We start from the raw sequence: 25,732 nt of genomic DNA, 5'->3' as shown, positions 1-25,732 counted from the left end.
ATAAAAGAATGTTAGGATTGGTTGTGTGTTATTGTTAAAGAAAAATATATTCTGACATTTGTTAAAATGGTAAGGAAGACTTTATTCAGGACTGTGCAATCAAAACATTGTAATAGGGAAGCAAGATTGGGCTCAGTTGGGAGTACAGCAAGGACTGCTGGGGTATTTATAACCAACAGTTAGAGTAAGGAGGGTCAATGGATGGAAAGTACTAAGAGGAGACATCAAGGATAGTAGGATTCTTGCTGAAGGCAGGCTAAGGGCTTACACTTCAGAAGTGGAGAAGGAGGAACTTGATCAGATATCAGGGTTGATCAGATATCCAGAGTGGCGGGATCCTCACTAAACTGACAGGCTTCTTGTTAAGACTGAGGTAGGCCTACAATTACAGGTGGAATAGGGCCCAAAGTCAAGGCCTAGTCAAGAAGAGGGCTCAGAAGAGGCTAAGTAAAGTTTGGTCAAAGAGATAGTCTTTGTCAGTATGTACACAGATGACATGCATATCTTCCTAAATTTTTGAATTTTTAAAAAAATTCAAATAGGACATTAAAAACTTACAGATTTGGGTCATATCAGAACTTCCCTTTCCAACTTTTAGCCACTTACAGGCATCCCAAGCATTACCTTTTCATCTGCTAAAAAAAAAAAAAAAAAAAGTCACTTTATATTGCTGTGGTAAAACTTTGGATTTTAATTTTCATAAAACCCTTCTTTAGGGTCTTGGAACTAGAAAGCATCCAATAGCCCACTTGATTTAATCAGTTTATTTTGTATATGAGCACTTAGCCAAGGTAACTGCCAAAAAGATTTTTATAGATAATATTGGAACTCTTAAAATCCATGACAGCTTTAAAATGTTGGCGTCTGTATCAAAAGTCAGGTTTTAAAAATTTATAGAAATATTATTTAAAGGCTTAATTAGTAAACCTTAATAATTGAATGTGAATGAGAATTTCAGCAACTCTAGTTTCAAAAATCAATGAATTAAAAGGAAAATAAAGGTGTTAAAGATTGGCCCGAGTATATTGGGCACATATTGTTTGCTTCTTCACATCAGGCTGGGACCATTAGCTCAAAAGCTTACCTTCTCTAAGCTCAAAATGTTATCCATGTAATCCCTTAAATACAGCTCAGATGGGCCAGGCACGGTGGCTTACGCCTGTAATCACAGCACTTTGGGAGGCTGAGGCAGGCAGATTGCCTGAGATCAGGAGTTTGAGACCAGCCTGGCCAACATGGTGAAACCCTATCTCTACTAAAAATTACAAAAATTAGCTGGGCATGGTAGTGCACGCCTGTAGTCCCAGCTACTTGGGAGGCTGAGGCAGGAGAATCTCTTCAACCCAGGAGATGGAGGTTGCAATGAGATGAGATTGTGCCATTGCACTCCAGCCTGGGATACAGAGCAAGACTCCATCTCAAAAATAATAATAATAATAATAATAATAATAATAATAATAAATGTTTAGGGGAAAATAGTCACACACACACACACACACACAGAGCTCAGATGGCCATGTTTTTAGCCATTTAGAGTCTGCCTGCTAGCCAAAGATAAAACTGTACCTGGCATCTGTTAACCAAAGGTAAGACAAAGCATAGGGCTATAAAAGACCCCAAACCTCTGCTGCCCTTCCAAGTTCTCTGACTCAGAGACTCATCATTTTGCAGTTGTACAACATCGCCTAGACAGATAAACCCCATTTCTGCTTCTCCCGTACCCCGAGAGTAGTTCCCTTGGCTTCTTCACCTTCTGCGTGGGGGCCATACACCTCTGCCTCTGGAAGGTCTCCGTCTCCAGCTATGAGGGATGTCCTTACACGCAGTCTCTCAAGCACCACCCAAATAAAGCTTGTTGCATGCTACTGCCACCTTGTGGTCACATCTCTTCTTTGATCAGCCCCAAAATCTGAACTCAAAAAAACCTTATGTTTAGAGGAAAATAGTCACAAGAAATCACATTGACAAACACCAGGCAGAGAGGACCTTGTTCTTCCTATACGTATTTCCTGTCAAGGAAGGAAAAAAGAATTCTAGGATCCCAAAAGCCGATGGAAGTCCAGGAAAAGCCTTTCCTATGGATTTCCAGAAGGCAATCATGTAAGGGACTAAGCGCACAGAGGCACGAAGATGTTAAATAATTGCCCAAGCTTACTCTGCTGTAATTGGAATCCAAAGTCTGAACTTTCAATTCCTGTGCTACTGCCTCTTCTAAATTACAGTGTCTGAAATCAGATAATGAATATAGACACTTACTACATTTGCGTTCCATAAATGTCAAGCTGGGCGCGGTGGCTCACGCCTGTAATCCCAGCACTTTGGGAGGCTGAGGTGGGTGGATCACTTGAAGCCAGGATTTCAAGACCAGCCTGGGCAACATGGCGAAACCCCATCTCTACTAAAAATACAAAAACCGGGTGTGGTGACGCACACCTGTAATCCCAGCTACTTGGGAGGCTGAGGCATGAGAATTACTTGAGCCTGGGAGCTGGAGGTTGCAGAGTTAGACTCTGTCTCAAAAACAAAAACATAACAACATACCAAAAATAAATAAATATCAGTTAATTGTTGTTATTAAGATTCTAATGCCTATATCTGTACCTTATGCTCTTTCCAGAATTGAAATGCCATGCCTCCTCATCCGAAATCAGTTCCAGTTCCCGTCTCCTACATGAATCCTTTTTAACTAGGTTGATCTTTCCTCTCTAAAGATTCCTTTTGATATCTAAAGGCAGAATTTGGCCCATGATCTACTTTATCAATGATTCTGCCTTAGTACTTTATCAGCAGTGGTATTTAAAGAGAAAGAAATCTCCTCTCACATTCCATGTTAACTCACAGGAAGCCATTCATTCATTCATTCATTTACTCAATAAGGGTCTGTTCTGTCAGGCCCTGAGCTCAGTGCTGCACATATAGTGGTGTTAAATACATGATTATTGTCCTCATGGAGATTTTGACAACACACTATGGCATTAAAAACTGTAAATACAAATTGTGTTAAGTGTTATGAAAAAAAAGAACAAAGGGTCTACTAAAGAGACTATCAAAGGGATATGATTTAGATGAGAGAAGTCAGAGAAAGACAGTCTGAGAAAGTAACATGGAGGCTGACACCTGAAGAATGAGTAGGAATTTGCCAGGGAAAGAATGAATGAAAGATTCCAGTCAAAGACGCTGAAGCAAAAAAAGAGAGTTTGACATATTTAGAAACTAATGAAAACAAAGGTGACTGAGAGATAGTGAGCAATGGGTGAGTGGCAGAAAATAAAGTTGAAGACTATTAAGGGCCATGTTGACCTGAGGAGGAGCAGAAATATTGTGCAACTTGGAAAAAAAAACCTGTTATTTGCACAGTACAAATGCTGCAAATGAGACCTTGCCTAAATCTTGACTCAAGATTTAGAAGTTGGCATGGTTTTGTTTTGTTATGGTTTGGGTTTTTTTTTTTTTTTTTTTTTTTTTTTTGAGCTGGAGTTTCACTCTTGTTGCCCAGGCTGGAGTGCAATGGCATGATCTCAGCTCACCATAACCTCCACCTCCTGGGTTCAAGCAATTCTCCTGCCTCAGCCTCCCAAGTACCTGGGATTACAGGCATGTGTCACCACGCCTGTCTAATTTTTTGTACTTTTAGTAGAGATAGGGTTTCTCCATGTTCGTCAGGCTGGTCTTGAACTCCCAACCTCAGGTGATCCGCCCACCTTGGCCTCCCAAAGTGCTGGGATTATAGGTGTGAGCCACCACGTCTGGCCAGGAGTGGGCGTAATTTTTAAGAGATTAAGTAATACTGACCCACTGATTCTTTTTGTTTCAAGGGTACTTGTATTGCTTTTAAAATAGTGAATCTCTTAAACATCACATCTGTTTTGCCTGGAATTTTCTGTCATTCTTATTAGGACATGGTCTTACTGTGTTGCCCAGATTAGTCTCGAGCTCCAGGACTCAAATGATCCACCTGCCTTGGCCTCCCAAAGTGCTGGGATTACAGGTGTGAACCATTGCATCTGGTCTTGAATTTTCTTAGTTAACATACGTAGTGTCTACTATGATGTGCAAGACAGCAAAAGGAGGTGACCTTCACCAGTAGGAGCTGAAGATGGTTAAATCACATTGCCTGTGACCACAAAGGAACTTAATGGCTAATGGTATCAAGTGACATAAGGAAATTAAGAGAAAGGTTGGATGGAAGCTATAATGAGCATGGCTGAAGTATGAAATTAAGCTTGCTGCAAAGTCCTGTATGATCACCCTTATATACTGAGGTTTAAAACCTATGACTGAAGACCAGGTTGGCTGGTAGGTGGGGTTGGAGGCAATCAAATGGATTAATGCATGTCAAGCACCTGAAAACATCTGACATTTGTTCAACAAATGGAGCTACCATTATTATCTATGGTGATTTATTTTTTCCGAAAAAAAATTTCAAAATAACACTTAAGGAAATAACATATTTGAATAAGTGAGTTGGTTATAATAGCTATTTATTACCAAAATGAGAAATGAACAAAAGTTGTACAGTGAGATGACAAGTTCAAATATTATCTGTAGTATACAAGAACTAGATAAAAAAAAAAAAAAACGTAGCAAAAAGGGTGCCTACCATTTAAATATCCTATACTTGAGTTACAAATCACCTAAGCACAATTACAAATAATTCAGCGTAGCACCCATGCAGGACACTGGCTAGCATGTGGCTAGCCAGCAGAGCCTCTTAGCAGAGGCAAAATCAATTGCATCTCAAGGAAAGAGTCTCCCAGCATCAGAATGAAGAGATGGATTCTTTCCTCCCCTCGCTTGGTCCCTAATTTTTATAACTCTAGCAGATGTTGGGGCTCAGAAAACCCGAAGTGAAGGCCTCAGAAGCAAAGTTTTTCTCTAACGTTATCCTGCCCTCCTATTTCAGCCTCATTCTCCCCGAAAGGAAGACATAGAAACTTGAATTCCTCTTCCCCAAGGTAGGTCATAGAAACCGGAACCACTTTTCCACAATGCCAGACTTACATCATAAAGACAGTACTCTAATCTTCCCTCACCTAACTATGTAAGAGCTGGCCATAAATAAATTCTCTGACCTACCTTGTTTGATAATAGGTTATAAGATCCCCATGCCATACAGGCCCTGCCCTATATCCAGGAGGAAGGAATGCTGCACAGAGACCAAGAAGAATCTGAACAGACAGGCCTCGCTGGATCCCCAAGCTGAGTCTATTCCCATTAGATCATATCTTTTTTTCCAATCACTGTTCTTCAGGGCTGTCCATTCTTTATCAAACCTAAGCATAATAATGCATAGTTTCCCCTGTAATTTTGGGTTTTCATTCTGAAGGCTCCCCGGTCATGTAAAACTTTGGTTAAATACATTTGTTAAGTTTTTCTCTTGTTAACCTGTCTTTTGTTATAGGATTGTCAGCTGTGACCCTTATGAAGGGGTCTTTCCCTTCTGCCCTTACAGAGCCATCCGCCCCTGCACAGACATCTAGAACTGGTTTAGATGACTGGCCTTTGCCTGTCTTCCCCTGATTTTCCCTATTATAGTCTTACTTCTAGTCTTAAAGACCTAATACCTCTATAAGAAACAAAGGAGAGAGTTATGACTTGGACATGTTGAGTACCAAAAACGTAATGCAGAGGGGGACATTTTGTTGCACTGACAATATGGAACAGATTTATTTACCAGAACAACCTGTTGGTCCCAAGCATTGCTAACCAGTATACTTTCTAAGTTTCAGAATTAATACCAAAGAGGTAAGAATAAAACTCAGACCTTCTTCCAATAGGCGGGACTGGCATAAGACTTCTTGAATGAATCAATAGACAAATGAATAAACAAACTTACTAAAGGGACTGTTTGATTCTTGTCTCAGGCATTCCATAAAATCCTATAGACTTTATAGTGTCTTGACCCCGTGCTCTGTAAGTGTCAATGAAGAAGCATCTTATAGGAAAGAATATAAACTGTAGTTCAATATTTAAGAGGCTTTAAGGAAGTATGGAAAGAGTCTGGGAGTGACTAAACTATCCAACGTCATAGAAATAAAGCTATTAAGAATAAGAGTAATTTTTGTTGCTTTATTAAATTTTTTCTCACAGAATTCTTTATAAAAATACCATGTCCCTAAAATGTCATTCAACATATATGCACACCTTCAATGTATAGGACACTGATCAAAAAAGACAGAGAAATGTGTCTCCCTGGTGTTTGGTTTTTGTTCTGTTTGTTTTTAAAGGCAGGGTCTCAGTATGCTGCCCAGGATGGATTCAAACTTCTGGGCTCAAGTAATCCTCTTGCCTCAGCCTGGGACTACAGGCACACACCACCACATCTGGCTTTATGTTCCCAGTATTAATGCGATGCCAAAATATTTAAAATTCTGAAAGGCAAACTCAAATATCTTAAATTTTACTTCATTTACAATTTCAACAATGCTGAAATGTTGATTGAATATTGTGTTTGTAGTGCTACCTCTTTTTTGTTCATAAGAACAACAGCCTATCATTCTCTTGGTTTCTAAAATGTATGTTCATATGGTTTAGATACATATAGTTATATAAATATGTTACACAAAACAATATTTTTTTGAGTTGTAAATAAATAAAAAATTTTAAGGAACCAAATCAGGATAAAAGTTAAAGTTATAATACATTTAATAAATTAATTCTAAAGTTTAGACAAAGTTTTGGTTCTTCTTCATGAAAGAAATGTACGAACTGTACCCTTGATTGTACTCCTGCAAATAGGACACTTCCTTAAAGAAGGAGCACAATCTTTGCATACTACTAGATGACCACAAGGAATAAACACTATGGACACTTCTTTGTCCATACACACTTTACATGTTCTTTCTTCTTGTAATCTCCGCAACTGTTCTTCCACTGGTAGATCTAGAAAGAGGAAAGAATTTTTCATAAAAGGCAATTTGCTTCTTTAATGAAAAAAACAAGAAAATAAAGACAATGTTTTCTGTTGGTTTAAAATATTAATACTATTACCTGAAACATCTTCTGTGGGAATATACTTTATGTCCTGTTGCACTAAGGGAGAAAAAGAAAATGCATTACTATGACAAATAAGGTTAATGTTTAGCTACAGAATATATTTTAAAAATGAACTCTTTAGACTTTGGCCAAATACTCATGTCAAGGCAACAAAAGTCTTTAATCTTTGTATGCAATTAATATCTATAAATTTGATTGAGTTTTTTTTCAAGACAGAGTCTCACTCTGTCACCCAGGCTGGAGTGCAGTGGCACCATCACAGCTCATGGCAGCCTCTATCTCTCAGGCTCAAGCCATCCTCCCACCTCATCCTCCTGAGTAGCTGGGATTACCAGGTGTACGCCATCACAACTAATTTTTTAAAAAAATTTTTGTAGTGATGGGGTCTCGCCATGTTGTCCAGTCTGGTCTCAAACTCCTGGGCTCAAGCAATCCACTTGCCTCAGCCTCCCAAGGTGTTAGGATTACAGGCATGCATCACCACACTCAGCCTGAATTATTTTCAATAATCATAAGTTATTAATAAGATCCTATTTTCAATTGACTTAGAAAATTTTAAAAAATAATTTTCTACCACTCACCAAATAAACGCTCATATAACACAGCGTCAGCTTCTTGCAGAGAGTTTCTGAATACAGTGGCTGCAATATTTCCTTTTACTAAAATAGTATCAATCAGTTCTCTTGCTTGTAAAGATGTCTGTGTCTTCTGTTTAATAACATCATGTTCTTGTTCATTAATAATTCTGGCAGTTAGTAGGCTATCCAGGATTGGAATTACACAAGTCAAATGTTGAAAAAGTGCCATTCTATTCTTCCGGATTAATAATAAATCATCTTTATAAAAAAGAAGACAAACATAAACATGTTCAAACACTGCTCACAAACTTCCTTCCAGTCCTACATAGGTAACAGAATAAAAACTGTCTTTAATTCGTAATCAGTAAGGCATTGATATTGATTGCTAGGTTTAGGGGTATCTCACCTCCTGTGCTTAATAATAATGTTATTATAATTATAATTCAGGGTGCAGTGGCACATGCCTGTAGCACCAGCTACTCAGGAGGCTGAGGTAGGAGGATCACTTGAGCCCTGGAGTCAGAGACCAGACTGGGCAACATAGCAATACCCTGTCTCAAAAAACTGTAATAATAATAATAATAATAATAATAATGCTAATTATAGTAAGGACTAACATTTAGTGAGCACTGTGTTAAGAACTTTATACACATTGATTCATTTCATCTTCACAACAGCTCTTTGAGGTAGGTCCAAATAGCCTCATTTAACAAATGAGAAAATGAAGCCACAGTGAGGCAAGTAAGTTGCCAAAGGACACCACAACTAGCAAAAATCAAACTGAGGTAGTCTGGTGTCATGTACTGTGCTTTCAATCATTTTGCAATACTGCTAAGTCTTTAACCAAATGAAACTTAGAACCTATTAAAATTGACATTTCAATTCAATCTAGGCAAATTGGGGAAAGACAAAATCAAGAGAATTAAAACAATTTTTTCTTAAAGTATTCTTCCATAAAATTTCTTTTATTATTTATTTATTCATTTTTAAAACAGAGTCTTGCTCTGTCACCCAGGCTGGAGTGCAGTGGTATGATCTCAGCTCACTGCAACCTCTACCTCCCAGGTTCATGCTATTCTTGTGCCTCAGCCTCCTGAGTAGTTGGGATTACAGGCATGTGCCGCTACACCCAGCTAATTTTTTGTAGTTTTAGTAGAGACAAGGTTTCACCATGTTGGCTAGCCTGGTCTTGAACTCCTGGCCTCAAGTGATCGGCCCACCTCAGCCTCCAAAGGTGCTGGGATTACAGGTGTGAGCCATTATGTCCGGCCCATAAAATTTCTTTAAAATTCCAAGTTGAAATTTTAATTATTTCCAGAAATTAGACATATTGCCATTACCTGAATATTGTATAGTAAGCAGGGAAAGGCAGTAACAGCATTTTGAATACTAAACCCTATTTGTCAATGACTGCCTTCTTGTCCTACAAGATAACATCTAATTCTCCTTCAAGACCTAGATTTTGTATCCATTGGTAAAACATTTTATATTGTAAAACTGCGATTTTATTATCTCTTTGGAATATAACTTATGAATCTAAGTTTATTAATTTTCATGTAGCTTACCATAATCCATAAAGCTATTTCTAAAAAATAACTAATGACAGAGGCTGAGCTATCTGAAGAATTGTTTTGGGAGACAGGATGGTTAGATTTTAGATACACTGACTTTGTCAAGTGATAGGACTCATAAAAAGAACCATTTAAGAAAGAATAAAAAATGGAAAAAAGAAAACATCAAAAATCGAAAACAACAACCAGAAAATAAAGAATTAAAATGGTGCTTAGTCAAAAAGATAAGGCTAAAGACATATTTTGAAAATAATTGAAGCTCTGAGAATAAATGAGAATAGGGTCAGGAGCTAGAATAGTGTCTGGCACAAAGTTAATGCTCCATAAATATCTGTTGAACAAATGAACAACCAAGCCTTAGTTCTATAATTTAAAGAGTAGGAATAGAAAAGTAATAGTGAGGGGTAGAAGACTTAGAACTTAATATATTTTGTTAAATTATCTATATTAGTGAAGTAGGGATATATCAGAAAATAAAAATATAATATAAACTTGGTGTTGAAGTGCACAGGTTTTTCAATCTAAGATTTATTTTTGTAATTATACCTAACCTAATATAATACATTCTCTGAAATTCTCAAGATTTCTAAAATTTAATTGCTAGTAACTGAGAAAAAGTCTCATTTCAAAGTTGTAGACTATATTCTGGTTTGTAAGGTCGGAAGACTTGAGTATACCTTTGAAGCATATTATTTCCTTCCTTCCTTCCTTCTTTCCTTCCTTCCTTCCTCCCTCCTCCCTCCCTTTCTCCCTCCTTCCTTCCTTCCTCTCTTTCTTTCTTTTTTGAGACAGACTGTCACTCTGTCGCCTAGGCTGGAGTGCAGTGGCATATGATCATAGCTCGTTGCAGCCTCAACCTCCCTGGGCTCAAGTGGTCCTCCCACCTCAGCCTCCTGAATAGCTGGGACTACAGACGCATGCCACCACACCCTGCTAATTTTTGTATTTTTTTATACAGACAGGGTTTTGCTATGTTGCCCAGGCTGGTCTCAAACTCCTGGGCTTAAGCAATCTGCCTGCCTCAGCCTCCCAAAATGCTGTGATTACAGGCATGAGCCACCACACCCAGCCATATTATTATTTTATTCCGGGAAAAAAGTCTTAAATTGCCTCTTTATTTATATCCCTACTGTTCTTGGGAAACTATAAAGTAATCATTAACCTAAATGTGTTTTCATTCACTCACTCAGAACACAGACTATATGCAGATGCCATACTAGGTAGTAGATATATATATATATAAAAAACAGTGAGGCAGAAACGCTAAGGGCTCTTTTTGACAATGTAAATTATTATATATTGTTGACTTGAAGTCATTTCTGGAGACTTTTCTGATTGTCTTTGAAAGAAATATAAATATTTTGTAAGTGGATAGTTTCAGATTTTATGGGGTCTCTCAATGGTTGTGGAGATAAGTGTTCTTTTCTTTGAGCAATTGTTGGCTGGTGACAAATGGCTACCACTAAGAAGGCTACAGGAAGGACATACTTGCCTAATCTTCACAGAGAAAAGAGAACTTGATGAGGCTGGGCAAAGGTTAACTGTGACTGTATTGCTGCTACACTAGTGGTTTATAGACTGAGTAATTCACACTTGGGTGAATGTATGATGCTATGTCACTATGATCTGATAGGTTTGTCCGGGTTGGGTCAGAAAACAAATCCATCTTCATGGGCGGGGTTGGATTTATCCCTAAATGAAATGGACGATCTGACTGTCAATAATCCTATGAAGAAATAGATCCCGGATGGCACTGGAAAAGGATAAGGAGAAATCTTTGTTCTCCTTCTGAACTTTATGAATATTTGGGGGCCTGAGTTTTGATAAAGGAAAACATAACTGGGACATTCCTAGTGATTTGTGTAAACTTGCCAAAGCTACACAGAGATGAACTAGAAGCTAGGCAGAGAGATCTATGAGGATGAGCCTGGGGGCACTAAGAGGGGCCACATCTAGTTGCAGCTGTAAATCAACATTTGTGATATAATTCCCTTCTGTTATCCTTAAGTCTCCAATAAGAGCTTGTTAAAAGTTGCATCTGTTTTTAGCTGTGTTGAAGGGACTTACAGGTCTGGTCCATGCTTGGGAAAGGAAAGATCAGCATTTCTTTTTGTCTAGGACAGAGTGATAACAGCAGTCAAAACAGCCAGATAAGAATGGATGTGCCCAGAAGAGTTTTTGTGAAGGGCAATAGAGAACATAGTAGTGGATAAGGTTAATATGGAAGGACATGAGCAACTTGTCCTAAGAAATTGTGAAACAGTATCCTAGGACTTGCCTAAATAATCGAAGGATGCTCTGAAAGACTCAGTTCTTGTGTGGGCAAGTAGGGGACTTAATAGTAGTTTGTGCATTAATGTATAGTCACAGGCTAAGACATGCTTTTATGTTAACGTTAAAATGAATCATTGTCTAGCCAGGCACGGTGGCTCATGCCTGTAATCCCAGCACTTCGGGAGGCCGAGGCGGGTGGATCACTTGAGGTCAGGAGTTCGAGACCAGTGTGGCCAACATGGAGAAACCCTGTCTCTACTAAAAATACAAAAATTAGCCTGGCATGATGGCAGGTGCCTGTAGTCCCAGCTAAGGGAGGGAGGCACGGGAATTGCTTGAACCCAGAAGGCAGAAGTTGCGGTGAGTTGAGATCATGCCACTGCACTCCAGTGTGGGTGACAGAGTAAGACTCTGTCTCAAAAAAAAATTAATAATTATCGCTGATTCCACCCTGATTTACTCCAAAGGGGAGTGAGCAACTAGCCTGGGATTAAAAATGTGCCATGCTGCAACAAGGACTCCATTTTCAAAACCTTAAGAAAAAAAAAGTGCCATGAATGCGTAATTGGACACAGCGTCAGCTATCCAGAGAAAAAATATGAATTAAGGAAAAACAGGAAAAAATACATCATACATTTTCAACTTATGGGCAACTCAAATATATCTGAATATGAATAAATATTTCAGCATTTGAATTCAGAATACTAAACATGAAAAAAATCTGACTGGATTGAGTATATTTTCAGATATACTAGATGAGTATATTTTCCATAACATGTAGACTGGTATCCAATCCTTATGAAAATAGACTGTGTTAATAAATCTACATACTTGATTCTTTTTCCTCAGTTGCTCTTTCTCTCTCCTCTTCCCTTATTTCATCTTCTGCATTGAGTAAGTCTAACACAAGATCACTGACGAGTCTATAATTCTCTCCAGTTGCTAGGATTTTTCTCTGAACTGTGTGTTTTACCAGGCTTCTACTAAAGCCCATTTCCACGGCAGCATTAACCACAGGAGTATTCATCATGATTGCATCTTCTGAATGGTCTTCTCCAGGTTCAAAACGAATAACTATATGGAACAAGAATTTAACACATATTAGGATAGCCTGTATATTTCTTAAAAATTAAAATTTGAATTGAAATCAAAAATTATAAGTTTTTACAATATTAAAAATGTAAAACCAACAAAATGTATAGGCATTATTTTGTATGAACATTGTTAAATTTAAAATGATATACACATTCAGTCATCAAAATAACAACATGGAATATTGTACTTAGATGCAAAATACATATTACCTGTCATAACTGGATATACATATGTGAGCAGGAGAAGGAAACAGAATGGCAGGGATTACTTCCCACTAGAATTGAGATTCTTTTTCCCTATGTTGGATGAACAAATGAGCTTTCAATCAAGAATAATTCACATATTTTTCAGAGAGGCTTTTATTATACAATATTGCTTCCTTGGAATTCATTCTCAAGAGTGTAATCAGAGTGACTTTTTAAAAACACAAATCTGATTGCGTCACACTTCTTAAATTCTATCAACAATTCCATTGCTCTTAGGATAAAATCCAAAATATAAATGGCTTACAAGGTCTCATACAATCTGAACCCTGTTTAGCTCTTCAGCCTCATCCCTTGCCACTGTATCATTTGCATCGTGCACTCTAGGCCAGGAGTCACAAACTGATGGCTCTGGTGTCAAATTCTGCCTGTAGTGCTGACCACTCATACAGCTGGCCTGCTTCACTCATTTGTCTATTAGCAACTCCTATTTCTGGCCATATAGAATTTTGTTCAGTTATTCAAAGGTGCCTATTCTCCTTTGTCATTTCAGTCTTTTGTATGCTGTTCTCTCTGCCTGAAATACTCTTTTCTTCCATTTGTCACTCAGTTAACTCCTACTCTTCCCTTGGATTTTCTGCTAAGACAAGTATTTCCTCTGGAAAACCTTTTCTGACCCTCCAAGTCTGGGTTAATTGTCCTATATGCACTCTCATATTACACTTTACTTTTGTTGCCATATCCCTTTCTCCTGTCTGTGTATTTCTCTGTATCCCGTAGATACATGAGACCAGGAGTTATGTTTATCCTGTTCTCTATTCTTTCCTCGGAACAGGAGATACACAATAAATATATATTGAATTGACTTGAACATGAGATAATGGAGTACAGGAGCTTGTACAAATGTTAGCTCTATTGCATTTTAGGTTTAAGGTGATGTACAAGTCATTTAACTTTTCTGAGCCTCAGGATCCCTATTTAAAAAGGGGACTAACATGTTCTATCCTTTCCCTTTCACAGAAAGAATATGTGAGCAATCTAATATCATAGTACATCTGTTCTCACACTGGCCCAAGAACAAGGGTTAGGCTGGATGTATGTAGTTTGTTAAAACTATACATGCCTGAGCCCCTCCTTTAGATACTCAGATTTAATTCAGTAGGTCTGAAGTAGAAACTGGAAATCTGTCATATTTTTTAAAGTTCTCCAGGCAACTCTGATACGCACTGAAGTTTGGGAAATACCAACACAGTATATTTGAAAATGCATTCATTGTAAATTATAAATCAAGATAAAGGTACGTTACTGTTACCAACTTTCAATCTTAACAGTACCAAATGACTCTATTTAAATGCATTCATTATTATCCATTGCACTTACTTGATGACTCTGCATTTTCATCTTCTGGGCTGTCTGATGTAGATAGCAGCTGCAGAAAAAAATATGTATATATAAAAATTAAAATATAAATCTTATCTTACCCATTGCAATGAAAATGACCCAACAGACATATTTTATTCAATTTATTGCAAACTACTTGCTTACTAGCAAAATAATTTTTTAACCAAAAGCAATATTTCATTTATATTTGATAGTTATTCCCTAGGCCATAAACTAATAGAGTTTCAGTGTGTATATATAATAACAAATAAAACCCATTTTCATTAAGGCAGGAAAAGGACTATACCTTTTCAATAATCCACGTCACAATCAATTTTTCTTTCATCCACAGGTCTTACCTACCCTGGATCATTCTTTGGGATAAGTTGGACCCTATATCAGTTTCATTGCTCATGGCTGGAATGGGATTGACCATCCAACTATTAAGTAAGTTATTTGTTTTCCCAAGAAGATTAGAAAAAGCAATAAAATTCTCTTTCTCAGATCTTTTGAAGGAAAATTTATATAGTAAAACTGTTAGATGCTACTATCCCAGTCATTTTTTTTCTCAAACAGTTTAATTTATTGCAACTTGATTGAAAAAATGCTTAAAGAGAAACATCACAAGTGTCATTATCAGGAGACTACCATTTATGGATCTATTTTTCTCTAAAGAATAATACTTTCTAAGATCATGTCAGGTTTGATAAGAAAAAGAAAAGGTATTTCTAAAACAACTCTTGTCTTTTCATTAAAATAGCACTTTCTGTAATTATGAGAAAGTAATTTCTCTGATGGCAACCAATATTTAAAAAAAGAACTTTCCCTACCTACCTGTTCAAGTAGATGAGGGTAACTGGCTTGAACTTGACGGATGAACTCCTGTCCTTTAATTCTTATCAAGTACTCACACCTAAAATGTAAAGAAAATAAAGTTTGAGGGATTATTTATACCAGTGAAATGAAAATGTAATAAATAAATTTCTCATCTCTAGGTGTTTATTCCATTTCAAATCTGGTTGTTTGCCCCAAATCACAGAATCATTTAAGATCATTTATTCTAAACTGAATGTTACAAGAATAAATAAATCCTAGCTCACTGGGAACTGATTCTATTGTATTGCTTTCAAAAAAAATTTTTTTTCTAAAACTAACCCGTAAGTATCCTATGATAGGATCCAAATTTTTTGTGTGAATTTTTAATTGTTTTGTAAGATGCTTCTCATGACAGTTAACATTTTTCATACAGGTTGAATGTCTTACAAAATTAATATTTTTCTATTTGCCAAGAAATATTATGCTTCCGCTAATTTTTTTTTTTAGACGGAGTCTCACTCTGTCACCCAGGCTGGAGTGCAGTGGGATGATCTCGGTTCACTGTAACCTCCGCCTCCCGGGTTCAAGTGATTCTCGTACCTCAGCCTCTAGTGTAGCTGGGATTACAGGTGCCTGCCACCACACCCGGCTAATTTTTGCATTTTTAGTGGAGATGGGGTTTTACCATGTTGCCACACTGGTCTCAAATTCCTGACCTCAAGTGATCCTCCTGCCTCAGCCTCCCAAAGTGCTGGGATTACAGGCATGAGCCACTACACCCGACCACTTCAGCTAATTTTGAAAAGCACTAAATGTTTATCTTAATTTGGGCAGGACTAATCCAGCCATTTGTAGACTGGATATTTCAAATGAGTATAAACATACATATAATCAATTTACTCTTAATATATTGTGAAGTATAAATATTTCAAATAAGTATAAACATACATATAATCACTTTACTATTCATTTAGCACATAGAGAATGGTCAGAGATATTGTAGTGAAAGGCAGGTTGATATAAGCAAGAGGAAGGCGATTACTAGTAATCTACCAAGGCTCAAGTGGACAAGAGTCAGGAGCCTCTCAGTCTACTGAGGTCAAGTAAGGCCATCTCTCCTCAGAGCTCTTAGCTACTCTCTTCAAGTCTTCCAAGATTCTTGAAAACACACTAATGTTGGCCGGGCGTGGTAGCACTCCTGACCTCAGGAGTTTGAGACCAGCCTGGACAACATGGTGAAACCCCGTCTCTACTAAAAATACAAAAATTAGCTGGGCATGCTAGCGTATATCTGTAGTCCCAGCTACTAGCAAGGCTGAGGCATGAGAATTGCTTGAACCCAAACGGCAGAGGTTGCAGTGAGCTGAGATCACACCACTGCACTCCAATCTGGGCAACAGAGCCAGGCTTCATCTCAAAAAAAAAAAAAAGAGAGAAAAAAAAGTAATCAAAATAAGTTAAGATGCCACATTTATTAATCAATATTAACCCATTTCCCCATTTGGAAAAAACCAGTGCAGCTTGTTGCCAGTGCAGTATTCTCAGGGCAAATGGGAAACGGGTTGAATAATAGCAAAAGTTTTGACCATGAAAAAATGTAATTTTAGGCCACATGATTTAGATGAAAAAGGAGAATGTGAAAAAAGTCTTTTGAAGCTGATATTTTAGTTAGTACATTAAGTTTCTTACTCACATGATAAAAACCCACACTTGCAAGCTGATCCGGATTAATTAGAACGCTACGCGGCCAGTTAAACAATCAAAAGGGTAACATATCACATTACAATGCTGTGTGGCAATTAAAACACATGAGATAAGACTATACTTGCCCTGATTTAGTATTGTAACCTGCCTGGCATTTCTAAACTCCTCTTTGTTCTTTTTATTGATTGTACTTATTTTCCAACATGCTCTATAACTTATTCAAGTTTTTATTAATTGTCTGTTCTCTCCTGCTATAATACAAACTTAGGCGACCAGGGGTCTTTGTTTTGTTCAACTGATTTTATGCACCCAGAACAATGCCTGGCAATAGGTGATCAATTGTTATTGAATACTGAATGAATGGAAATATATCCAAGACATATGTTGACTGAAAAAACTTCAAAACTAAATAGAATATTTAACTGATGTAAAATTGTGTATATTTATTTCTATATGTATATTTATTTATTTCTACATGTATATGTATTGTATACATTTATTTCTATATGTCTGGAGCGATGTTCACTAAAATGGTAACCATGTTCATCCTTAGGTGGTAAGATTTCTGGACATTTTAATTTTCTTTCCCTGTACTTTTCTACAATGTGTGACTTCGTTTTTATAATGAGCATGTATTATTTAAATATCTATATTTCTTTAAAAATTAAAAATCCCCAAATATATTTCTTCATTAAGTCCATCAAAACTTTTTAAGTAAGTATTTTGCTAAGTAATCCATCCTAAACTTATTCACAAATATATATTTGGAACGGAGTAAAGTAACAGCTGATTTAAGGTAAACACATATAAGCAATCTCATGATAATCACAAGAATTTGCAAAGAGAATTTCAAAACAATTACCTTGGAAACCACTTGGCATGTTCCACCCATGGATCATCTCCAGATTCCCAACACCTGAGTCCACCGTCACAGCAAAAGCATTTGACATCATCACTGTTACCTAAAATTAATTTTGGACCAAAACATGAATACACATAATTTGCCCACTGAAATGTATAAAATGAAATGTATTTTTTTTTTTAATTAGCAGATTCAGTTTCTTACCCACATAATAAAAACCCGCACTTGCAAGCTGCTCAGGATTAACTAGAACACTAGAGGGCCAGTTAAAGAATGTTTTAAAGCGGGCTGCATGTGTCTGCATGCTCAGATTAGAAACTGTGTATCTCGAAGTGTCTTGAAGCTGATTTTCGATAAATGGGCATTTGGGAAAATGTCTCAGGTGTTCTGACATTGCATTATCCTTCGGTTCCCAGTTGCTCAATTTTCCACCACAGGCAAAGCAAGCCACTCTGTCTCCAGGTCCAACGTAGTAAAAACCTGCTTTTGCCAGATCTGTTGGCGACAGAAAAGTCAATGGCCACGTCTGAAAAGTAAGTAATCTGGCTTTTTCATTATTCATTGCACAGTGGTAGGAACTTCTCATCAAGGCAGAAAAATCTTGATTTGCTCTGGAGTTTACAGGATTTGATGGAAAGCTTGAATAAGAGCCACTGAAATATCCACTGTTTTCTGTACCCCGAAGTAATGAATGTGTGGAATTTGTTACTGAAGAAGGAAAAGTAGGCTGAGAGGTAGCTTCCGAGTTGTTAACTGAATTTAGACTCTGAACAAATCTGCAGCTAGGATACAACTTTTTATGCTTCTCAACAGGACTGTCTCCTCTTTTCCAGTTATCCAGCATCAGGCCGCAACAGAAGCATTTGACCTTGTCATTCACACCAGTGTAATAGAAACCAGCGCGAGCAAGACTCCTTTCTGAGACAGGAACCCCAGCAGGAAAAGTTGAATACGTAGACATTCGGTACAGTTCACATGACAAGTCGTATTTCAGTTCAAACGTGTTGGCACTTTTCATCAAATTTGATAAGAATATGCTATTTTCTACTATGTTCATGATGAAATGAATGGGGAAGAAAAGGGACTAGCCTTTCTCTGGGGAGGTAGTTTTGTGCATGGCTTTGCTTTTATTAGTTTTAATACTAGGTTGAAAAGCCAAAATGAAAAAATTTTTAATTATTTTTATTTCTATGCATTTAGAGTTTCAACATGGAAAGATTCCAAATCCTATACTGATACATTTTTAAGGAAGAAATACACAATTGCACCTTTGTATAATCTTTATACATATAATGTACACATGATGCTACAGAGTAAGCTGTGCTGAAGATTAAAACCCTTCACAGAAGAGTAAAGTGTATTAGGCCATCAGGATGCCAGTGAATGGCAGGCATCTCCACAGGTAGGTCAACTTCTCCAGGCTACTAGAATGTTTCAGTGGCATTCAATCAACCTGAAGATGTAATGTGTGACTCATGAAACTTCTTTACATGGTGGAAAGCTCTGCTCTCAAGTGTTTCACAGTAAAAGTATTCAGAAAATGTTTATTTTGCTTTTTTGGAAATTGTGAAATTTAGTAGCCAGGAAAAAAAACCGTAACACCTACCTCAAAGGAGGAAAAGAATACATTACCATATTTCACTGATTCTAAGATGGCTATTTTAAAACTTCTGTTACCAAGAAGTATTTTATAATTAATGGCATATCATATTTTAATTAGCAGCACTTTTATTTCTTAGAGGTACGTACAATAATGGTATGATTTACAATTGAAGACATTTTGAATTCAATGAAATATGGTATATCCCAAATTTTTCTCCAATTAGTCATATTTTTCTTTCTACAATCTTTCTGATAAGGAGAACAAAACAATCTAAAATTTCTCTCCAAATAAAGAGCTTTACCAATAACAGGACTGGCTAACACATCTTAAAATCTGGTTTCCATATTTATTAAATAATAGTTATTTCCCATAGATCATCAGGAATATAACTGCTTAAGCATAATGATACTATTAGATCTTATGCAATTAAATATTCTATTTAAAATAAATCATCAGAGATTAATGTGTTTGTTCATTTGGTCTTTTGGACTCAGCTTCATGCTGTTGAAGCAACTCAATGTTAACATTTTTTTATTCTAAGAGTATACTTGGCTAGAACACCGAAATGTCCTCTGTAATTATGGTAGACAACAGGTGCTGCAAAAAGAGACTCTGCCAAACCTACCAATAACAAAACTGAACTTCATTGCTATATTCAGGTTACTTTTGGAAAAACAGAATCATGATATATATTGCATTCCCTTGGTTAAAAAATTTCTTAAGATAATTTAGATATAGCTGTAAAATAAGACCTTTCAAAGATTTTAAAAAAATTTTTTGTCCCCCTTAAAGAACTAACATTGTAGAGTTATTCAACTTATCACCTACTGAAAACATTTTTGAACTTTTGTTTTTCTATATGTTTCTGAAGCCAACATCAAATCTACTCTGATAGTGGATTTATTTTTTAAAACAGTCAAAAGTCACCAAATGCTATCTATAGGCTAAGATGGATAATCAAATGGCATCAATGTAGTTTTGGTCAGAAATTATTTCATGGTTAGCATACCTTGAACCAGAATTTATCGCAACAAAAAAAAAAAAATAAATTTACCATTTCAACAGCAAGACCTTGTCAAAATTCAGAATTTCTCAATTATGACTTACTAGCCATTAGTAAAGAGGTTCTGAGTCAATAATACTAGCAATGACCAATAAGAAAGTCATTGTGGCTTTTTTTTTTTTTTCCACCAGTGATTTGCAAGCATGGTTTCCTGGATCTCAGAGACGTTGGACTTTTTGACTGCAGACTTGAATGCTTTGTTTCCAGGTGGCAGGAGAAACATCACATCTCATTACCGATAATTATTTCCCTCAAAGGTAAGTAATTGTATCTAACTTCAATATTCCTTTCCCTGGCCAAAAATTTTACACATTGTCATAAAAATCTTCTTTGTATTCATCACTCTCTTTATATTATTTTTCTTTCTAAATTTCTTCATTTCCTAAAATGTAACCTTCAACCATCACTCTCATCCTCATCATTCTCAGAGATAACAGCCCACTTAAACACACTTTTGGACTTTTAAAATATCAATGGCCTTATAAATAACTGGATAATTTCTTGACCAATCATCACATTTATCTTTTTACTTCCTCTAAATTTGTTGCACCTATCAAAACGCTTTGTTCTTGATTTTTCTTTGTCACTGTAGAAGTATTTTAATGTGTCAAAGCTTTCATCTGCATATTTCTTTAGTTTGCAGAGGATTTATTATTAGCTTTTTGTTCAACGTAACTGTCACTCATTTTAAAATCTTTCCCAAACACCGGTACTGTTTCTATTCTACATAATGGGAGAATATGCCAGTAGGAGATTGCCTGGCCAACTCTGAAAAAAATGCTTTAACAATATGCCCCAGCTAGGATCACTTCTCCTTTACTTCCACAAATCAAATTCAAAATCAAACTCATTATAGTTACACCTTATATAACTCGATCATGTTTATAAAATTAGCATTCTCTGGATAGTAAAACACCAGTTAACTACTTAATTTGTTTACCCATGCACAAAACTACCTCCCGAGATTAGACTAAGTCCCTTTAAGGATTTTAGGTCTCCATTTTGAGATGTTTTGATCTATAGAAGAAACTGAAAAAAAAAATCTAGAAGAAGTTGTTTTCCTCCTTTGTAAACCTGTTCAAAAACAAACAAACAAAAAGGCAGTTTTAAAAGTCAAACAATTCATAGATGGAACACAATGACTTTTTAAAAAAACATTTTCTCCAAAATAGAACACTAGTAATTACTGATCGTTTACCATGTATCAGGTGCTTTACTAGTCACTGTAGAGGCCAAAAAGAGATAAAAAAAACAGAGGTCTCTGCCTGGTGCAGTGGCTCACGCCTGTAATCCCAGCACTTTGGGAGGCCAAGGCAGGTGAATCACTTGGGGTCAGGAGTTTGAAACCAGCCTGGCCAACATGGTGAAACCCCATCTCTACTAAAAATACAAAAATTAGCTGGGTGTGGTGGTACATGCCTGTAATCCCAGCTACTCAGGAGGTTGAGGCAGGAGAATCGTTTGAGCCAGGGAGGTGGAGGTGGCAGTGGGCCGAAATAGCGCCACTGCACTCCAGCCTGGGTGACACAGCAAGACTCTGTCTCAAAAATAAAATAAAATAAAATAAAACCCAGAGGTTTCAAACTGGAAGACATATTATGTTTGGCTTACATATAATTGCATTATAGTACTTTACTAATTTTTTATTTTTATTTTGAAATTTATTTATACTTAGAGAAAACTTACAAAAATGACACAGTTTCTGCATACTTTGCACTTAGCTTCCCCAAAGCTAACATCTTACCTAATTACAGTGCAATTAAAGAAACCAGAAAATTCACATTGTACCATGCTGTGGATTAATCTGCATGCCTCATTTGAATTTAATCCAGTTTCCAAATCCATTTTTTTCTTGGACCACAGTATTTGTAAATCTTACCGTTAATTGCCAACATTTTTAAATGTAAGAGACTTCCCATCACATTCTAGATTCCAAGCTTCTCTTGGAAAATCAAAAGATCTAGCAACACTGGGTCTATAGTCCTGCAGGGCAGCTAGAGCTGAGCAGCAGCTGTGCCCTTTAGAGAGGGAACGTGTTCTCTTTGATTCCCTGATACTGGGACTGACTGTTCTGGTAGTCTCCGCTAACGATGACAGTCTAGCAATAACACACTGTTGCCATTTGTCATTGAACAGGCACTATTGTTTTTCTTACAGCAGAATTATAAGGAAAGTGAAATCAGTGTAACACATGTGTCTATCAAAAGTAACAAAAATGAAAAGTAGAAGAAGGACATATGTTTCCAGAAAAAGAGGAGAACTTTTGTCTTTGTGGAAAGGAAGGATATTCCTTCATATTAAATATGCAAACAGAGTATGCTTTCATTTAAAAGAGACATCCCGCAAGTTCTCATGCCATGGCTCACACCTGTAATTCCAGCACTTTGGGAGGCCAAGGTAGACGGATTGCTTGAGCCCAGGAGTTTGAGACCAGCCTTAAACTGGGTGACCTGGCAAAACCCCATCTCTACCAAAAAAACCTCAAAAATTAGCCAGACATGGTGGCACATGCCTGTGATCCCAGCGACTTGGGAGGCTGAGACAGGAGGTTCACTTGAGCCCATGAGGCAGAGGTTGCAGTGTGAGACTGCATCACTGCACTCCAGCCTGGGTAACAGAGCAAGACCCTGTCTCAAAAAAATAAAAATAAAACAAAAGAAAGAAAGAAAGAAAAAAGAAAAGAAAAAGAGAGACTCAGGGTTTTTCTCATTTATATCACCTCCATTTGAGTTTGCAAACCCCTTACACAAATCTTATCCTAAAGAAGCTTTAGGTCAGGCGTGGTGGCTCAAGCCTGTAATCCCAGCACTTTGGGAGGCCAAGGCAAGCAGATGACTTGAGATCAGGAGTTTCAGACCAGGCTGGCCAACATGGTGAAACCCTGTCTCTACTAAAAATACAAAAAAAATTCGTCAGGCGTGGTGGCACGCACCCGTAGTTCCAGCTTCTCAGGAGACTGAGGTAGGAGAATCACTTGAACCCAGAAGGTAGAGGTTGCAGTGAGCCAAGATCATGCCACTGCACTCCAGCAAGGTATATATTTGTGGAAATTTAGGCAACAACTGTACAATAAATATACAAAAATATGCCAAGATGTCAACCCCAGATCACTTCAGCCTCTGTCCTAACAATTTCCAACACCTAGATGCAACCCTGCAGACTGGGACCAGCATCACTTAAGACTCCTTTGCCACCCCTTAGCAATTCCTTTTCGCCCCGCTCAGCCCCCTAGCCCACTGCCCTATACATCCTTCTAAACCTTCAACACCTTCCTCAGATTTCTCCACTGCATTACATCTCATTTTCAGTCCATTGCTTTGCCTTCTATTTCTCAAAGAAAAGAGATAGATATCATTGAGCAGGAACCGTCTCACATTCTCATATCCAAGCCTTTTTGGCTCACAACCTACTTGCTGCCTCAGTTAAAGACTTGCCCCCTTATGGCATCCTAAACTCTCCTACTGCCTCAGAAATGTTGTTCTTAATCCCATCTCCCTCATTGCTTCAACTCTCATTCCTCTCACTCTCAACTGGCCCTTTTCCTTCCACATAACAACCATGCTTAAATCTATATCAACTTTCAAATGAAAGAAATTTTTAAAATTCTCTTTCGGCCAGGTGCGGTGGCTCATGCCTGTAATCCCAGCACTTCAGGAGGCTGAGGCGGGTGGATCACAAGGTCAGGAGATCAAGGCCATCCTGGCTAACACAGTGAAACCCCATCTCTACTAAAAAGAAATGCAAAACATTAGCCAGGCGTGGTGGCGTGCACCTTTACTACCAACTACTTGGGAGGCTGAGGAAGGAGAATCGCTTGAACCCAGGAGGCAGAGGTTGCAGTGAGCTGACACTGCGCCACTGCACTCCAGCCTGGGTGACACAGTGAGACTCCGTCTTAAAAAAAAAAAAAAAAAAAAAAAAAAAATCCGCTTTCAACCCCACTTTCCACTGTAGCAACTACCCTGTATCGCCCCTTCCCTTCATAGCCAAGCAAACTGGACATGTGTGTATGGTTAATGTCTCCATTTTCCTTCTCCCATTTACTCATTAAGTCAGCATCACTTAAAACTGCTCTCAGTATTAATAACACCAATGGTTTTTTTGCCAAAACAAATGGAAATGTTTGCATCTGACATTGGGGCACGCTTCCTCTTAGAAATGTCCCATTCCCTGGGCTTCTCTGATACCAAGCTCTTGGGATTCTTCTTTCATTTCTAGTGGTTCCTTCTCAGATTGGCTCAGTTCCCAACCTCTCCTCTTCTGACTCTTTCATTTAACCTACCAAGAAGGCAACCTCCCCAATCCCAGGGCTGTCGGGCATCACTACCGTTTGGGCACGCAGCACATCCATTTCTATGACACTGGAGGGCAAGTGTGCCTTTTCTTTCTGCCTCCCCCTAGACAGTAAGCTATTTTAGAACCGCAGCTATTAATATGTTTCATCTCTGTACCTGCCCTCCCACTCATAGCATCTGCAGAGCTTGGCATATAGGGTAGACACAAAGACTTCCCGTTGAAGAAATAAATGTTAGCAAATGTGACTGAGCCCCGAGTGACCACAGTGCTTCTATCAATTTTACATTAATGACCACAGAGTCTGCTCAGTGATTGATTAGGATCAGGCTTTGGAGTCAGACATCTGCGGTGCTCAGGACCAAGCAGCCCGGTAACCAGAAGCATGACGTTGCGCAAGTAAATCTCCAAGAGCCTCAGTTTCCTCACTGTCAAATGGAGATAATTATGGTAACTGCTCCTTAAGATTATGATAATTAAACGTGAAAAATACATGTAAATTCTTCAGAGAGAAGCCTAGCATATAGCAGGTAGCAGTACTTAATGTCAGCAATACATAATAGCAAATGAAGTCAATAGTTAATATTATTGTTACATTAGCATCAGGTACATGCCTTCGACAATGTATTGATCAGAGTAAGAGCACTACTGGGTTTCCATGCTGATCACCAGGAAGACAACCAAAAACTGCTGTCTTCCTACCACAGGTTGGAAACATGCCTCCATTTGCTCATTAAACATTTTACTTCCTTCCTGTGCCAGAGCTCTGTGTTAGGCTCGGTCCTGAAATTTATTTGGCACCTGCAAAGGCCCAGTGATAACTCTTGGCAACCGAATCAAAATGACACAGCTGCACAATTCCACTGGCTCACTCCAAACGTAAAATAGAAATTGAGCACCTGGAACCTATCTAGAGCCTACCTTTGGGCCCTGACGTTTGATAACTGCGCCCCACCCACTGACTCTCAACCTTTGCAGCGCTCTAGCCCTGAGCGCCCCTCGGCCACCCGCTGGCACACCTCTTACCCCAGGGGAGGCGCGCGCGCGCACGCACACACACAAACACACAAGCACACAGCAGCCTTCCTCGCCCACCTGCTGCCCGCGCGCGCGCACACACACACACACACACACGCACGCACACACCAGCCTTCTTCGCCCACCTGCTGCCCAAAGGCCGACGACGCATGCACCAGCAAGGACAAGCCCAGTCTTTTCAAGCGACACCTGTCGCCCGGCCTGTTCCGTGCGGAGGGCGCGAGTCTCACGCTGTCTTTTAAATGCGTCACCCAAA

At 38.1% G+C, this 25,732-nt stretch overlaps 1 protein-coding gene across 1 annotated transcript; it reads right to left on the bottom strand.

The window, feature by feature from the left end:
• Positions 1 to 6,051: 6,051 nt before the first annotated feature.
• Positions 6,052 to 25,732, bottom strand: BIRC3 (baculoviral IAP repeat containing 3). Its single transcript, XM_008020653.3, has 9 exons — positions 25,602 to 25,732; positions 17,684 to 21,219; positions 17,480 to 17,579; positions 14,932 to 15,010; positions 14,098 to 14,146; positions 12,251 to 12,493; positions 7,578 to 7,832; positions 6,991 to 7,032; positions 6,052 to 6,882 (listed from the first exon to the last, which is right to left on the bottom strand). Exons 2-9 carry the CDS (start codon positions 18,534 to 18,536, stop codon positions 6,689 to 6,691), a joined length of 1,815 nt encoding a protein of 604 aa, XP_008018844.1. The 5' UTR covers positions 18,537 to 21,219; positions 25,602 to 25,732; the 3' UTR covers positions 6,052 to 6,688.

Source organism: Chlorocebus sabaeus, chromosome 1, assembly GCF_047675955.1.
Source record: "Chlorocebus sabaeus isolate Y175 chromosome 1, mChlSab1.0.hap1, whole genome shotgun sequence".
NCBI classification, from domain to species: Eukaryota; Metazoa; Chordata; class Mammalia; order Primates; family Cercopithecidae; genus Chlorocebus; species Chlorocebus sabaeus.
This window is presented reverse-complemented; position numbering and strand designations above follow the sequence as displayed.